The sequence below is a fragment of the Bombus vancouverensis genome, unplaced genomic scaffold, assembly GCF_051014615.1.
Source record: "Bombus vancouverensis nearcticus unplaced genomic scaffold, iyBomVanc1_principal scaffold0052, whole genome shotgun sequence".
Classification (NCBI taxonomy): domain Eukaryota; kingdom Metazoa; phylum Arthropoda; class Insecta; order Hymenoptera; family Apidae; genus Bombus; species Bombus vancouverensis.
This window is the reverse complement of record NW_027468943.1, coordinates 481,930-500,701: the sequence shown is the minus strand read 5'-3', so window position 1 is coordinate 500,701 and position 18,772 is coordinate 481,930. Positions and strand designations below refer to the sequence as shown.

The 18,772-nt window shown below is 37.6% G+C and overlaps 2 protein-coding genes and 1 pseudogene across 2 annotated transcripts in view; 2 read left to right on the top strand and 1 right to left on the bottom strand.

Annotated features, from left to right (window-relative positions):
- Positions 1–7,894: 7,894 nt before the first annotated feature.
- Positions 7,895–18,772, bottom strand: part of LOC143304722 (glutathione S-transferase-like) — a 34,976-nt gene continuing 24,098 nt past the window's right edge. The window contains exon 2 of the mRNA XM_076627246.1: positions 7,895–8,326. Within this exon, the coding sequence (XP_076483361.1) occupies positions 8,154–8,326 (173 nt within the window). The 3' untranslated portion in view covers positions 7,895–8,153. The remainder of the gene's footprint in view (positions 8,327–18,772) is intronic.
- LOC143304721 (glutathione S-transferase-like) lies at positions 12,933–15,167 on the top strand. The gene is made up of 2 exons (XM_076627245.1): positions 12,933–13,714; positions 14,742–15,167. Exons 1-2 carry the CDS (start codon positions 13,478–13,480, stop codon positions 14,907–14,909), a joined length of 405 nt encoding a protein of 134 aa, XP_076483360.1. The 5' UTR covers positions 12,933–13,477; the 3' UTR covers positions 14,910–15,167.
- On the top strand, positions 16,771–18,630 carry LOC117163896 (glutathione S-transferase-like; annotated as a pseudogene).

Genomic DNA, 18,772 nt, shown 5'->3' with positions numbered 1-18,772 from the left:
ATCGAGTTAGAGACACGATAACGCGTTAATGAAACTTCTAATCTCTAAATCTCTAGAGAGAAATCCTTAAAAGCTGTAGATCCTTAATAAACAATTTACCGATTACGACGATAAGTTCCCTGATGCTCGTAACCAATTTTACACAGAAAACGGATCACCAAAGTTGCAAGACTTTCGAGTTGGAGGGAATGACGCGTTAACGAGAGCGTCGCGACGTATAATGTTTACAAAGTTTGCGTGGAAATTAACACGATCAGGAATAAGCTGGATCGTTGTCACCGTTTACGATCGTGTTTCCGAGATGAAAGAAACAGCTACTATTATGCAATCGATCGTTTCGAACTAGTAAACGGCGTAGCGAAATAAAACTCGGTGTAAGTCTTAACATACGTTCACTAGCAGGAACGTGTTTTATTGAAACTTTTACGACTCGCTACCGGCTGCCCCAGCCGTTGCATTATTTGAATAACATCGAAGGTTGTTGACCTAGCAACCGAACGAAGGTGCGATCCAATTGGAGGTGGATATAATTACACCTTGAAATACCTTTCGTCATCGAGCATTTCCAATTCCCCGCCGAGTGTCCTCCATTTTTGCGCTTAGTCTTTACGCTCGATATCGTCGCAATTTGCAAGCACTCGCTAGCAACAGAATGTGCGATCGTCGTCGCGCGTCGCCGTTTCGACAGAATTAACGTCGTTGGAATCTCACAACGATTGAGAAACCGCATATTTACTTCGCGCGAAAACCACGATGAACGAGTTATGTCTCGTTCGGGCTAATTTCTTTGAAGTAGTCAATGTGTCGATTTTTAATTTATGCTTCAAATATGTAATATCGGAAAATAAGGATAGAAATTTTTTTCCGATTACTTACAATTTATTAATATTAAATTGAATATACAAATATAAATTGGACAGAGAACGATATTTATTTAACGGAAACTAAATGCAATACTCGTATCTATATCAAATAACTTTGCAGTTATTTGATCACTCTCGTCACAACGAATCTAACACACACACACACTCTCTCTCTAACAACTCTATCAATTCTCACGACTCTACTCTTCGACGACTCGAAACCTCCAACGACTCTACTCTTCGACGACTCAATTAGCTCTGATCTTCGCCAATACACTCCTGCTCGGTCGTGCTCGCTCTTGCTCTCGTCCTCTCTCACACACACACACGCACACTTTTCGGCTCACATACTCTGGCCTCTCGATTGCCACTCCTTGAAATGTGGAACCGTACTTCTGTTTTGACGCTGCTTATCTTTTCTCGCGTCACTGTTACTAGGCGCTCTTGGATGTAAACAAACCACGAAAGACGACGTACACGGTGTTTTCTAATTTCAGCCGATCTCCAATCAAAGCTATTCTACGATATTACAAATATTACGAATCTAAGATCCAGTGTGGAGGATTTGAAGGGTTGACTCTGAGATTTGAGAGTAATTTCAGAGAATAGAAGCTTAATTCCTGCGATTACTTCCTTCACATACTTCCCCTTTTCGGATCTTGACACTACGCAAGTCTCTTTCGGTCGTGCCGTACACCTCGCTGCAATATGTCCAAATCCGCTGCACTCGGAACACCTAACACCTTCTCCCCTCTCCGGACACTTAACACTTAGATGATCCTCACTACCGCAAATGAAGCATCTTCTTTTCTTCATTGCATCTACAGATTGACTGGGCTTTCCGTTCTTCTGGGTTTTAGCCGGCTTCACAATCGACTTTGCTCTGCGACTCTTCTGCTCTTCGTACATCACTAACCTCTTCCTCAACTCTTTGATTGACGTAGCGCCGTACAATATAGCCTTATTGTTCTCGTCGTCTATTATTCCATCCACTATGTATTCCACCTTTGCTTCCTCCTTTATGTCCACATGGCTGGCTATTTCGAGCATGCGGTACATGTAAGCCAAACATGCTTCATCACTCTCCTTTTTTGTTTCTTCAAGTTTCTGATGTACTTGCCTACTGTTGACTTTCCTCGAAAATTCTTTCACTAGCCCCCTCTTCAACTCATGCCAAGTCCTGGCATGACACTCGAAGCTCGCAAATATTTTCGCTGATCCCTTCAGCAGCTTCCTGGCGTAGACTGCCTTCTGCCCATCCGACCACATGCACGTATCAGCGACTTCCTCGAACGACTCGAACCATCGTTCGACATTTTCACCTTTGTCGCCACTAAACGACTCTAATGCATCTTCGACGTCTCTAAAACTCAGTGTCGAACCAACACATGCCCTTCGACAATATTCATCACGGTCCTGATACTCCTGTGGCGGATCGGTATCAACAGGACGCCGACAGGTCGAGGCATCAACGCGGCGCAACACCTCCCGGGCGATCCGCGGGTACCAACCGCCAACACTAGAGGGCTACGACGACAACGAGTCTATCTGTCTAACTCGCTAGCGGTCGAATATACGAGCGATTGATACAAATACCGCACCTAGCGAGACTCCCTCTACGTCTAAGGCAGGGACGCCGGGCATAGCCTTACTGACGAGTCCACCGGTAGTCCCGGGACGAAACGCAAACACTCACACTCTCTTTTCATTCGCCTCACACCCTTCGCGTATCTCTCTTGTATCCTCTTGCGTTTTTCTTGTCATCTTCATCCTCACTTTCGTCGTCGCTTTCTTCTTCCGACGATATGTCGTTACCATCCATGGCCGCTTGTATCCGTGCGCGTAATTCTACTTTTCTGCCCGTCGTTTTTAAACCCAAACTAGCGAGGCGCTCCTTCAACTCCTTCGTATTCATTTTCTCAACATCTTCATCTTCGTTAGAATCACGCTCAGCTCTCTGTATGTTTCCTAAATCTCGTTGACCGGTTAGCTCTTCACCGCCCGTCGATCCCTTAGGATACGATTGTCCAGCCCTACACGCCCGATTCAGCCTTGCAATCAGCACTGACCTCGCACCAGATATAGGGAGGTTCATTCGCGCGAGCTTACTCCTCAGCTCCTCCAGCGTCGAACCCTCTTCACCCGACAATCGTTCGTCCCCAACGTTTGCCATTTTTCACACTACACAAACTTAAACAGTCAACGATATCGTCTTTTACCGCACCGCGTACCGGTAAATTCACAACTAGCTTGAATAGCTCTGTTAAACCGTTTCGTTTTCTGTTTTGTCCAATCCCGGACGAGCCCCCAAAAATATGTAATATCGTGATATAATGTATTTACAAGGAGTGGACAATAGAGATGTTAATCAGACAGAAAAAGACGATTGTTGTTCAACCTGAACTATTCACGCCAAACGTACAGAAAACAGCGCAACTAAATAACTAGATAGCGACTCGACTTTTACCAAAACGCAATCAACACTCTCTCGGCAACGCCACTCGCAAACTCTGTCTCCGCTCAACTCGCACTCGGCTCCTCGACTCACACTCTGTTTCTCGACTCACACTCTGGCCGCTGTCGCATTCTATTGCCTTTTTCCTAGGCCCGCCGCACACGTGTTCTGCAGACGCTCGTAGCCAGGGTCACGTAGGTCTTTTCCACGAAACTATGCACTTGAAAAGACCGATGACACATTGATGGGCCCGACGGCGCCTCGGCTCTCGCGACATTGTTCATAGTTCGCCCGATATTTCTTAGGCCTTTCGTCCACGATACTACATATATGTAGTGGTGTACTGGTCATCTTTTTTCCACACGTTTTTAGCTTTTTAGCTGTTTGTGAATGGGCGCCTAATCAGCCAATCAGAAATGGCCGGTATTCTATGAATCCTTTTCTTCAATGCTCGAAGAGCTGGATATTTATCCAAAGCTGATGCCCCAAACATATACTCGAAATTTTCAAGGGCCGCTGCAAACACGAAGTCCGCCCATGTCGTCTGAAAAAAGGTTTGTATACATTTATTTTGTACCTCCTCTATTAAACAATTTTTTTAATTTACCTTGAAAAATGTGAAAAATCGAACTCTTAACTAAAGATCACTAGCTTTTTAGGAAGAATTTGGATTTTTATTTTATTGTCAGAATTTAATGGATAATTTTAGAAACTTCAACCTTTGGAGGTATTTGTTAATTAAAAATGACAAAACTGGTATTATGTAGAAAAGAGTAATGTGTATCCTGAATCAATGTCGAATGGAAATTAGACAGTTCTATAAAAATAATCCTTCTCACGATTCCACAACTTCATAGCTTAATTAAATACAATTCTTCGGCGATATAATTACAAATACATTTACAGGAATTGTGTAATATGATAAATATCTCGTTAAAGAAATTGAAATCGTAAATTCCGCGGATAACCAGCGTTTATCATATAGAGACAGGGATTTGCAAAGAATAAAAGTTGTAGAACGTTGAAAGGCGTTGAGAGAAACGTGATGTTATCCCGTTATTCGTTAACGCAACGCAGTTAAAAAAATCCCGTAGGAAGATTACGATAATAGATAACCTGAGTCGAGTGTTTGTCGGGGGATCTAAAAGATTCTTTCGAGTTGAGCGTCTGAGATTGCAGAGAAGAAAATTTGGAAGCCATCGAATTCGTGATGTCGATAGAAATCTTCAGTTGGAATCGTTGTATCATAACGTAGTCTGCTTATTGTCGATAAGACTTTACTAAACTAAAAGTGACTACTAAAAGTTTCTATCCTCTAAATTCTATCTACGATTCTATAATCTAAAAACTGACTTTTGCAAACAAACTGTAACATTCGCTTAACGGAAAGACATACGTATCTTGTTTGTACTCGTCTTTTCACAATGAATTCTTGAACGTCTGTCTCTGTGGTGAGACAAATGCAAAGTCATCTCATCAGTTACTCACCTTGCTTCAAATCTCCAAGAGCATCGACGAGCACGTCGCATATCATCGCATCCCATTCGTTCCTTCCCATTAGATCGTACTTCTTCGCCAAGTATCGCGCCACAGCGTTACTCTGCGCTACCGGTTTCCTGTCTATCTCCAGCACAGGCAGCATTTTATAAGGCATTGCTAAGAACAAACATGGCTCATATGAACACTGTGTAGAGGGAAACGATCGATAGGAAAGCACAACACAGCTTCCGAGGCCGTTGCGTTCTTGTGAATAAATGAATCGAAATCATTTCGGTTTTAATCAACATGGCCTAGTAAAGAAATACAGAAATGTCTTCTTTCTCCTTTTTTTCTTTTCTTACGATTACGATGGACAAGGTATCGCGTGTTTTTGACTGTTGGGAAGAACCTAAAGTTTTTAAAATCAAGGATAAATGATCGAGTATAAAATTTGTAATTCTCACGGAAAGGAACGAATCTGTCCGATGCGGTGTACTGAATGTACGAGGAACGATCAGTATCGTTTTGCAGCATTGCATAAGGAAGACCTTATGCAATGATAGTGGACTTACAACTGCGAATAAAAAATTCACGTCGCATAATACCAGACACGGAAAAGATATTAGAAAATGTACACGGTTCTTGTAATGAAAATTGAAATGCAAGGAATATAAATCGAATGTCTCTTGCGAACGTAATTTTGTGTTTTACACCGACAGGATTGATTTACAGACTTACGTTGATTTTTGGTTTCTCTATCTGCAAGCGACATATAAGATTATATCGAAGACTAGGTTGCGTAAAACTTTTATTATACTATTTACGATAGAAATGTCGCAACGGAAGATCGAATTTTATGTCTGCTTTGTTCTTTCGACTTTTTAGCTATGTTCTTGTTCATTTCCGAACTGATTTCAATTTTTTATCCTTTTTTTCCGACAAGTCCTAAAAAGTTTTTAAATTAACGAGAAACGTAGAAGTATTTTTGTATTCCTATTTTAAGTCACCTATTTACGGTTTTCTCAAAATATTCGAAATGCTTCGATTCATTGAAAACAATAAAGATTGCAACACAAAAATTCGAGAATCGTAAGTGAATTAAGTTGGTATTCGATAAACACGATATTACGGAAGCAAAACTTAATGAAAAGTTCGACTTTATTCCGTATGAAATTTTACTTTAAGTAAGTTTAGCCTGCACGTGAAACGAAAGTTTTATATACAGAAAAGTTTGAGTAAATGGTAGATACCTGAGAGTTGAACGATGAAAGTAAAAATCGATTCTTCACGCTTACAATCCTTGTATTCAGGCCAGAGTTCTTCGGGGATCCTCTCGTCGGTATACTCGATGCCAGTATATGCAAATATGTACCGTATATGTTCGGCACGACCACGGGCATTGAAGTAGATTTGTTTGTAGGTAGGTTCGTCGCTCATTTTCCTTGCTCTGTCAACTTATCGAGAAAAATGATACAATTAACTCGTGTAATTAACAGACTGTGTGCGTGTTTGTGTGTATAGAGAACAATTTATTTATAGATGGAATAATTCGTATAATACGCAAAATAAATCATTTAGAAGGCTGGAATATGTGTTTTTGAAACAATTAATTATGTCGAAAAATATTTCAAACGAGATATAATTATGAAAAAAATAATAATTAAATGTATGTAAATGCATGTAATAATAGTTAAATGTATGTAAATGTAATAATTAAATGTAATTAGTTTCTTTATACGCACGCGATATTATTGGCGATATATGAAGGTCAACTTTATTTTTTTAAATAGATATATTTATACGTATATTTATAGATATAAATACATATATTATATAGATATAATAGTATATATAATATATATAATAATATATATGTCGAGTCTGAATCTCCGAGTCCGAGCTCGAGGCGCCCTCCCGGGGAGGGCTCGCGGGAGGTAGCGGTTCTGCGTTGAAGTTCTCCATCGTCCGGTCGCGCGTGGGGTACCTTTATTGTCGATAGTTACACTAGCGACGAGGGCCTCAGGCTTGATAACGAATCCGTGACCAACGGGAGGACAGGTTCCCTTGCTCTAACTCACACGTGCACCACTCCCTGCTCGTAAGGCACTCGACTTCCTTCACCGATCAGCTCTCTAGCAAGACTGCTCGTCATCCCAACGACGCCACCGAAACAAGACTCCGGTCGAGTGTCTCAGTACACACGATCCTCCGATCGACGTACGATTACTATCGGTTTGGATACTTGCGATTGTTTCGTTATGGCTATATGAGGCTCTAGGTTGCAAGGTTAGGGTGTTGTCCTGAAGTTCCACAGGGGCCCCGGCGTCCTTTTGTCTCCGACTCGGCCATGCTGACACTTACACGTCCTCGTGTGTGGCCTGCTGGCTTAGTCTACCCGTCGGGGCTTCCACCACGCAGGCATCAACCCGGCGCTCGTCCTCGGGGCAATGTTTTTCTTCTCGCCGCGATGGACAGCGAGACGCGATGTGTCCCGGCATGTGGCAGTGAAAGCACAACGCTTTTGGTGGTGCAGCCGGTCAGCTTTCCTCCGGACGTCGGGGGTCCTCCTTCGGTTACCACTTCGCCCTCTTGCGGCATTCGAATGTCGGATGTCCGTAAATACCGCAGTGGCCACACCTGGTCCAGGGGGCGGGTGACCTGCCTCGTTTGTTTCCGGAGCTCGCTAATGACCTCCACGGCGGGGGCGTTGGCCACTCCGTGTATAGGAAGGGCTTCATTTCTCTTTGGAATTGTTTCACCGACGTGATGTCACTCGTGAGCGCTAATCGTTTAAAACGTTCATCGCGCGAGCCCAGCAGATGGAGGGCGGTGGCGGCGAGTACCTCTTTCCTGGTTGAATTTCGCCACTTCGACCCCAGGAGGGTGATGATACGATTTCCGTACGCTCCTGGTGTTTCGCCGTCCCGCGGTAGTTCCTCGGCTACCTTGATTAGCGACGCGGCTGCTACTTCTTGGCCACCGAAGTGCGCGGCGAATTGTTCCTTAAAATCTGGCCAGGTGAGCTCGTCGCCGTTCATTATCTGCGTAAGCCAGTACGCTGCCGGACCCTCTAGGGCACGGTTTAGGGCAAAATACAGTGCGCTGTTTTTCAGGCGGTGGTCCCTCATGAGCAGGCCGACGGCTGTGCACAGGCGGCTGGATCTGCGTCCGCGGCTTCGGGGTTGAAGCGCGGCAGCGATACCCAGGTTGCCCGGTGTCCTTTCTTCTTCTTCTTCTTCTTCTTCTTCCCTAGCGACCGCTTTAGTGCGCGCACGATACTCTTACGATCCCGTGCCGACAACGTGTGTTCGGATGCCACTTCCGATGTCGAGTCTGAATCCGAATCCGAGCTCGAGTCACATTCCGAGTCCGAGCTCGAGGCGCCCTCCCGGGCAGGGCTCGCGGGAGATTGCGATTCCGTGTTGGAGTTCTCCATCGTCCGGTCGCGGGTGGGGTACCTTTATTGTCGATAGTGACACTAGTGACGAGGGCCTCAGGCTTAATAACGAATCCGCGGCCAACGGGAGGACTATCATATAAAAAGCAACAGGATACACGAAATAATATAATTCTGACTAGGACAACATAAACGCAAGAAGTGTTGATATTGAAAAAAATATTTAATTTTGTATATAAATATTTTCATATTTAAAAAAGTTTCCGGAAGCAGGAAGATTTACAAACAAATAATATCATAAACCGAATGTTTCATGATCCTTTTCTAATTAGAGTGTGTGACAGCATGTGAGAACGTTTCTTAAAAATATGACTTATTGCAATTACTTAATCGCAATTATAAACGATTAAGACCTTCTCACAACGAGGCAATCTATCCAAAGTGTAAAACTCGTTATACTTGATGAGAAAACAAATCTCTACTTAGGTTTCATTTCGTTTCATCGCGTTCATAAAAAGTGAATTTGTATGAACACATCGTGCAATTTAGTAATTAGGACCGTTGATCTCGCTGCAACATAGATGGATAGAAAAAAGCCATTTAAAATGATACATCGTCGGGAAGACAATTATGAAAATTATAAATGGAGCACAAGATAAAATTGTTTAAGATTAATTCTTCTTTTTTTTTTTTTAATCGCGAGTGTTTGCAAACGAAGTTTCAATCTGTTTACAATGATAGCAATGAGAGGAGGATGTCTATGATGAAAGTTATAAATGCGATATTGAATAACATTTCTGCGAGTGGGTTTGTTTTTCGTTACAAATGTTTTTTAAACGAATCTGCAATCTGTTGGAAACAACGGAACAGTAACGGGACGACTGATAGGGAAATAAAAAAGATCGCGTTTTATTTGAACAGACAAATCTTTGAAATCTATTCGAAAGTCTATTTGAATTGGTACGAGCTCGAAAGGAACGGCGAATACTATAGAAGAAGGATTAATTAAAATTCTTATTAATCTGTACGCTTTGTATATTAAATACCTTGATCGATGCCAAGATAACAAATTATTATACGAAACAGTGAAGTATCCACGTCTGACATTAATATTGAGTATTACCATTAGTGTAATTTAATTTTTAACCGATCCTGAAAATTCCTTAGAACGTGAAAAGTATAAAATGTTACTGTGCATTTCAAGATTAAATGCGCTGTAATTTAGAAACAGTTATGAAGCGGAAACAAATAATTTATTCAGAATAAGAATTCTACGTAATCATGTTAAAAAAAAAAACGTACTTATAACGCGTTAAAACTCCAAATATGTAAAGACAATAAGGGAAAAAAATTAAACGAAGAATCGTAAATTCACACAAGATTTTATCCAAAAAAAAATTGGCCTGTACCAATATTTTTATTTGTCGTTACAAGTTACGAGGGTATTAAAAAGTTGGCCACGAATGGACCAGAGATAAGAATTTATCAGACTTGCTCTCGTAAATTTCAAGACGTTGCATCGGATATTCTTGAAAATCTTTGGACAATGGCCTCGATATTTCGCAGCTTCTATCCTCGAAGCGGAAGAACTCGGCGTTAAAAGCGACAGAACTGGAGAAACCCGGTGACCGCGAGCCTTTCACGCTCTCGACAGATTTCTCATCCCTCGTAATCCTCCCGGTGTCACCCAATTTCCACCCTCGTATTGCGATTTGTTGCTTCCAACGAGGCGACACCTTGTCTTGTGATTTCCTTTTTCGTCGCGTGAAACACGACCGAACACTTGTTCAAACACACAATTCGTATTTATCTAACTCGACAAAACGCCGTGTCATTGAAACAATAGCATTCTTTGGCTTTTATGTAAATTCCAATAAATTATGATAATGTTCGTGGAGACATTATTGCTACCTATTTTATCTGTCGTGATCCAAATTGATTTGTGGCTACGTATGTATATATATATATATTTGTATTTTCTTTTGTTCTTTCTTTTTAATTTATGTGATCTGAGAATTACATTTCTGAGAGTTCGGTGAAATTCGATGCTTTATTTTTATCAGTAGAATCTTCCTTGTCATTGTCAGAACGCAGACGTTTACGCGTTTACGGAAAGTTTAAGGATACAAAAATACAGAAAAATGTAGAAAATATGCAAGAATATGTAAAATATCGAAAGTACAGTACTTCTAATAATACTTAGTAGCATGCTTACAAACAAATTTCTTTTGTATTTCTTGAAATTGCGTAAAGATTCGCGGTAATTATCGGATTTTTGTCCTCTTTTATCTGCTTTTTTTATTCGCAACTTATATGAGATATGAATTAATATTCAACGACGTGCGCTCTGTGCCACGAAATGAATTATCTCGCGTTAAGACTGCGGCAATTCTTACGTTTGATATTTCATTTAACGAACAGCCGCGCGTTCCTGAGTTTAAAAACCGCCACTCTGAACTTACGCTGAGAATAATATCAGGAAAAGCGAACGAGAGATGATTAGAAAGAAAATGCGAGGAGCAGTGAGGGGGATATTACTAGACTGCGCTTTTTTGTGCAAGTATAGCAGGATGTTTGGGAGTGTAAAATTTTAACGAATGCGTATAATATGAAAAAATATATGAAATATCCAAGGTATAGTTTTATTAAACTTACTTTTTATAATGCTTCGTAGGTAAAACAATTTTCTATCCAGATTCCACTTTCTCAATTATATTTTAAAAAATGCTCGATAAGGAGAACAATTTTCTACCCTTTCTAATTATATCTTCCAAAATTCTTGATAGGTGAAACAATATTCCACCGACGATTTACTTTTTTAATTGTATCCCCCAAAATATGGACCTGCTTAACGTTTAGATATTATTATTTTTTTCGTTGTTACTTGATACGGCTAGCAATTAAATAGTGAGAATAAGAAGAATTGGAAGTGCCATTTTCGAAAAAGAATTTTGGTTTTAAATTGGAAATTAAATTTGGTTTGGACATATATGACACAATTTGTATGGACAATGAAGAGTACGAATCTACGAATTTCGAGGTAAAAGTATTGATATATGTATCGATATTTCTGGTCGTTACAATATCTCTAATCAATACAAAGTTCTAACTGAATGTTAGAATGTTAAACGTTAAAACGTTTAAAACGTTAAAATGTGTATCGAATCGTTGTAATTCCAAAGATGTCAATTGATGTAATGTAATAATAAAGTATAAAGTATAATAAAGTATAAAGTATAATTTCGTCTGTGGTATAATCTTTCTATTCCATTTTGTTACGTCGCACCGCGAGCAATATGGCAACGAGATGTCACCGGATACTCGCAGCGTATCCTCCATAGTTTCAAGTACCTTCCATAAATCTCATAGATTTCCTAGAAAAGGTCCTTCAAACCAAACAAACGTCTGTTTCCGAAGAATTTCTAAAGACTATTGTCTACCCCGACTGGACAAGGGAAAGTTAGTTTTTCTCACGTATGCTGCAACTTTCCTCCCACTAACCACATTCTCTCGAGGGCGGTTAAGACCCTTCGTTAACCAATTAACAACGAAGCCACTTCCTTCACTCTCCTAACTAAAATCTTCACCAACAAATCCGTATGGTCCCGTGCGCTAGACACACCCATCCTTAGCTTTCCTCCGAGACAGCATCGTCTCCCAAGACAGTTCTGATTTCACATCCTTCGAACGGTCAATAGCCTTCCACCGGGTAGGACACACCCACAGATCAGTCACTCATTCATCTCGTACATATTCTCAACGCGAGAATTGATTGTAATTTCAACAAATAAATAAAAAAAAAAAAATCTGGTACATACGCACCAGCGTAACTGCCTTCGATATAAGTTGTTGGAATAAACGGTGAAATATAACTTACTATACTGTGTCATATTCATTTAACCACCTCTTATCTTAACCGAAACAGGGGAACGACTACTTCGCGGCGTCGATTCACCGAATCGTAGCGAGAATTTACGCCTCTCGCTACTGCGACTGCGTCTCTCCGCGAACGGTCGTAACACATTGATCGACAGAAGTACTAAACTCTAATAACATAAATTTATATATTTTCTATTTCCCAGCCACCAGTTTTATAGATTTTTTTATCTTCTGTACTACTTTTATCCCTTTTATTTTTTCTTACATGAGATTATTGTAAATTTAATATCATTTGTTCGCAATATTTGTTATTTATCTTTCCTTGAATTTGAAATTTCGCGCTTCAATGTTGTGTGTTGTTCGACGTTTTATCGAACGATGTTTATCGAACTAGTTTATGAATACGTACATAATCATTAAATAATCTATAAACCTTACTAGTTTGTTTTTACTAAGTTTTGTTACAGAAAACATGTTCTCATAAATTTTCAACTTTAATTTATGGAAATTTATTAACCTTAAACTATAAAATCATTCAATGAGTCTTTCCGGATGTTTTTATGTAGTCATAATTTCACATATCAGCACAGCTCCACCAATAGGATAAGAGTTACGTGGAAGCAACAGGGGGGAAGAAGAACATATAGATATCTAAAGGTTATTTTTGTCTCATTCAAGTTTCTGTTAACCGGCTTGGAAATTTCCTGTGCTTGTTTCGACTTTGAAGTCTTAAAAAAAAAATTGTAAGTAAATAGTATATATATAGTATATATATCTCGAGTCAAAGTTTCTCTTTATAAATAATAAACCGTTTAAAAACTATATTTTGTATGTTTTTTCCTTATTCATAATTAAATAATAAATATGAAATACTTCTACAGAAAGCCGACATCCTTCAATTAACCGAACAGCAGATGATTTAAAAATTAGTAGTTGAAAGAAATAAATGTTATTACATGTTCATAATTGATCGATAAATTTAAGTATACAATTAGATAGATATAGTATACTTTATTAAGACCTAGATAAAAGACTTTTTTCTCGTTTCTCTTCTCTTACTTAATCACTAAGAGTTATATAACGTTTATTCGATAATTCTGCTTCTCCTGACCTTTCCACAAATGGTTGTTTATATCTCGACATTCTTGGTACTTTTAATCAAATTTTAATAACAGTACTTTACTCGTCAGAAGTAAATAAAAAAGCTCTAGGTAGAAGCAAGGATTTACTTACCTTTCCTTTCTCGAATCTCAGTTAGCAATGTCGTTCCTCTTGAAAGATTTTCCAAGTTTCCAAGACAATTTCCACGCTGGTAACATTGTATACATTTCAAGTATCGTGACCACAGGAACTTGTTGAGGCAATATTGAAGAAAGCAAAGAGAATGAAGAAATTGTAAGAACTATGAGAGACTACTCCTTCTTTCACAACTTATTTTCTCTTCGTTTGGGGGGAAAAACACAAATGAACGTAACGGTTGGTTTCATATACGTTTCAGATATCTGCTACTATCGCATGGAGGAGAATCCTGAAAAGAAGGAAGCGAGGAAGAATCAACTTTTGAACGAAACAATACCATTTTACTTGACTAAATTCGACCAGATTATTGGCAAAAATAAAGGATATATCATTCCTTCTACCGTAAGATTTTTTATCCAAATTTAATGTTAAAATTTTTAGTCTTTGTGCAAACTGGGCCATGTTGTCCATAAAAAATTATTGAAACTTTGTTGCGACAAGACAGCTTTAATTGTTGAGAGCAGAGTGTATCTTTAAAATTCACTCCTGTTAGTTTATGTACAAATGAATTTGCCAAGATTTTCAGCTTTTAGATAATTATTCATGTATCTTCCTCATCAAGTTTGATAGAAATTATTACTATCGTAATCAAAGCAAAGATTAAGATATGTAAAATCATTTCTCTGGATATGACACTCTTGTTTAATGAGTGATAAATGATACCATTCGAAATATCATATTTATATAATATATAATCATACTTATAAGTGTAATCACTTAAGTACAGATATCTGAATTTTTCTCACTGTCACTGACATAGATACGTATTATCGTCCCTTAGATTACTTGACCAGTTTATTTCTTTCATCACTGTGTTATTATATAACAATAATAAATAGTCACATTAAATTAATTTAGTATGATTATGTTGTTTAATAATACGTGTTTCATTGCAAAATATTTAGCGATTGAAGGGCTCATAGGAAACATGAAAGTGAAAGAATACTAGAATCTACAGTTTACGATTTCAATTTCTTTAACGAGATATTTATCATATTACACAATTCCTGTAAATGTATTTGTAATTATATCGCCGAAGAATTGTATTTAATTAAGCTATGAAGTTGTGGAATCGTGAGAAGGATTATTTTTATAGAACTGTCTAATTTCCATTCGACATTGATTCAGGATACTCATTACTCTTTTTTACATAATACCAGTTTTGTCATTTTTAATTAACAAATACCTCCAAAGGTTGAAGTTTCTAAAATTATCCATTAAATTCTGACAATAAAATAAAAATCCAAATTCTTCCTAAAAAGCTAGTGATCTTTAGTTAAGAGTTCGATTTTTCACATTTTTCAAGGTAAATTAAAAAAATTGTTTAATAGAGGAGGTACAAAATAAATGTATACAAACCTTTTTTCAGACGACATGGGCGGACTTCGTGTTTGCAGCGGCCCTTGAAAATTTCGAGTATATGTTTGGGGCATCAGCTTTGGATAAATATCCAGCTCTTCGAGCATTGAAGAAAAGGATTCATAGAATACCAGCCATTTCTGATTGGCTGATTAGGCGCCCATTCACAAACAGCTAAAAAGCTAAAAACGTGTGGAAAAAAGATGACCAGTACACCAGTATATATATATGTACGCTGGCATCGCTATGTTGGTAAATGTTCGATGTTATACGTGTCGTAAAATGTAACAGTTCTATTTAAAGAAAAAATTTCGTTTCTATGAGTACGTTTAAAGTTTAACTATAAAAAGTCTCATCTGAGCTGTGTTCCTTTATGTGAAGGTATTATTGTGTGTAATATTGTGAATTACGACTTTTCCTCTCCGATATTCGTGAATTGAATCACGGTCAACTCAGCTTGAACTAAAATCCTAACTAAAATCGTCAACAACAAATCCGATGGTCCCGTGCGCTAGACACACCCATCCTTAGCTTTCCTCCGAGACAGCATCGTCTCCCAAGACAGTTCTGATTTTACATCCTTCGAACGGTCAATATCCTTCCACCGGGTAGGACACACCCACAGATCAGTCACTCATTCATCTCGTACATACGCACCAGCGTAACTGCCTTCGTTATAAGTTGTTGGAATAAACGGTGAAATATAACTTACTATACTGTGTCATATTCATTTAACCACCTCTTATCTTAACCGAAACAGGGGAACGACTACTTCGCGGCGTCGATTCACCGAATCGTAGCGAGAATTTACGCCTCTCGCTACTGCGACTGCGTCTCTCCGCGAACGGTCGTAACACATTGATCGACAGAAGTACTAAACTCTAATAACATAAATTTATATATTTTCTATTTCCCAGCCACCAGTTTTATAGATTTTTCTATCTTCTGTACTACCTTTATCCCTTTTATTTTTTCTTACATGAGATTATTGTAAATTTAATATCATTTGTTCGCAATATTTGTCCTTGAATTTGAAATGTCGCGCTTCAATGTTGTGTGTTGTTCGACGTTTTATCCAACGATGTTTATCGAACTAGTTTATGAATACGTACATAATCATTAAAGAATCTATAAACCTTACTAGTTTGTTTTTACTAAGTTTTGTTACAGAAAACATGTTCTCATAAATTTTCAACTTTAATTTATGGAAATTTATTAACCTTAAACTATAAAATCATTCAATGAGTCTTTCCGGATGTTTTTATGTAGACATAATTTCACATATCAGCACAGCTCCACCAATAGGATAAGAGATACGTGGAAGCAACAGAGGGGAAGAAGAACATATAGATATCTAAAGGTTATTTTTGTCTCATTCAAGTTTCTGTTAACCGGCTTGGAAATTTCCTGTGCTTGTTTCGACTTTGAAATCTTAAAAAAAAAATTGTAAGTAAATAGTATATATATAGTATATATATCTCGAGTCAAAGTTTCTCTTTATAAATAATAAACCGTTTAAAAGCTATATTTTGTATGTTTTTTCCTTATTCATAATTAAATAATAAATATGAAATACTTCTACAGACAGCCGACATCCTTCAATTAACCGAACAGCAGATGATTTAAAAATTAGTAGTTGAAAGATGTAAATGTTATTACATGTTCATAATTGATCGATAAATTTAAATATACAATTAGACAATGTTTCTTCTTTATTGATAACTAAATAATACAGATAAGATACAAGATACTTGTACGAAAAGTCGGCGCGTCGTTCAATTAACGGAACAGCAGAGGATTTGAAAATTAGTAGTTGAAAGAAATAAATGTTATCATATGTTCATAATTGATCGATAAATTTAAGTATGCAATTAGAAAATGTTTCTTATGTTTGGAAGAATATATAATCACTGCTGAATGTTTTGTAGTTACGAAAGTTGTATACAAACATACATTGTACATACGACTAGTAATGGTACTAAATTACTGTTAGAGGGTCTTGGGTGTATAGAACCATATGGTTAAATTAATACTAGGGATAACGAATCGCGCGAGTGTAATTAATATTTTGAAATGCGTTGTTTGCATTAATTGATAGTTTTCTTATAAACTTTTTTATAAACAATTTCATTGCTATAGAAAAAAGATAAATGCCGGTAATATGTCTATCCTACTTAAATAGAAAGTGCAATATTTCGTTATAATATTTGGCGCAAGTTTATACATTATTACATCCAAAAATAATATTCTTTTTATATCTAAGCTATATTAAAATATAAAGATACAAATAGCTATGCGAGTAGTTAGTAGTTGATGCTTTTTACTTAAATTGTCTTATACTTCATAATTTGTAATAATATAATTCTTGTCATCAATGATTCTTTGTTTTTACTTTGTATATATTATACTTCCAGGAAGATGCCGCTCTATAAATTGACTTACTTCCCAGTTACGGCATTGGCAGAACCAATCCGTTCTTCTTCAGCTATGCTAGTATTCCATTTGAAGATGAACGTATCAAAAAGGACGTCTGGCCAGAAATAAAGCCCTGTAAGCTTAAAATTTAAAGAAGTTCTGTTTCTTAAATCTCATCTTTCCTAATTTAACTAAAGTAGCTAAATAAAGTAGAACACAATTATGCAGAGTATAACAGAGATTATTGTTTACTCTCCATTGCTCTATAAGATATGTGGGAGAACAATAGGTATTGTTAAGGAGACAATGCCTTTTGTTTGCTGATAAATTATCAATAAATTAAATTATATCTTTCCAAAACAGATAACAGGAAGCTAGATATTTAAGAAGCATCATAATCTGTTTGTTCGATAGAATCTTTGATTCTATTAGTTGTATGTTTTTAGTGACTCCTTATGGCCTGCTTCCTATGCTCGTAGCTGATAGAAGGAAGGTTGCTCAGTCTACAGCTATTTGCCGTTACTTAGCCAAACAATATGACTTAGCTGGAAAGACTGACTGGGCAAATCTTCATATTGATGCCACTCTTGATACTATTCATGATATTCGTCATAGTGAGTATCCAGTGCTGTTTTGCATAAATCTTATGAGAATCTTGATAACGGATAGTACATATCTGTTCAGGTATTTATTAGTTGAAATCCGATTTAATATTTGATTTAATCGAACGATACACGTATGTCAACAATACAAGACAAAGGATTAAAAAGGATTGTAATTCTATCTTCAGTATCATTTAAATTTCGCACAACACTGTATTCAAGTTAGTATAACATTAGCGAATAGTATTTAACTGAAAACAAATTTTCAGAAATTGCCGCCTTCCACTATGAGGAGGACGAGAAGGTCAAAGCTGCAAAACGCAAGGCTGCTGAAGAGACGCTACCGTTCATTTTAGAACGTTTGGACCAGCAAGTGAAGGAAAATGACGGCTACTTCTACGATGGTACTCTCTCTTGGGCTGATTTAACATTCGTTGCTCTGCTCGATTATTTGAACTTTATGTACAAGTCTGATCTGATCGAGAATTACGAGAATCTGAAGCTGCTGGAGAAAAAGGTCCTCCTTCTGCCCAAGATCAAAAACTGGATTGAGAGACGCCCAGTTAGCGAATTCTAAACTTCACGATTGCTTATGGTTTTATAAGCGTTTAAAGATTGCGGTCTTAGTGTGTTGAGAGAACGAAGAACGAATCGTGTTGATGGAAGTTTGTATGGAATATACTGATTGCTTTTAACATTCATTAGTTCCAGCTATTACCGATATTTTTGTCATTTAGTTAGGGTTTTCCCTTTAGATTACGTTGTGATAGAGAACTATTATTTGTGTATTCCTACAGAAACATACGAACTATATAAACTGTTGACACGATGTTGTGCTTTTGTATTATAGAGATAATAATAAAACCATCAAACAATCATTAATTATGTTTTTTATTATATTCATTAAGAATTGAAGATTACCTCCTTGGTGATCTTGATAATATCGTATTTTACAAATGTTGAACAAAAAAAAATGTATGATTATTTTATTCAATACGTTATGAGGGTTGCTTTAAAAAAAATA

What these genes read in the sequence shown, in the direction of transcription:
- LOC143304721 (XM_076627245.1), top strand. Translation starts at nt 13,478, where the DNA reads ATGAGAGACTACTCCTTCTTTCACAACTTATTTTCTCTTCGTTTGGGG. An exon ending in GATATATCATTCCTTCTACC is followed by an intron (nt 13,715 to 14,741) that starts GTAAGATTTTTT and finishes ACCTTTTTTCAG; the next exon opens with ACGACATGGGCGGACTTCGT.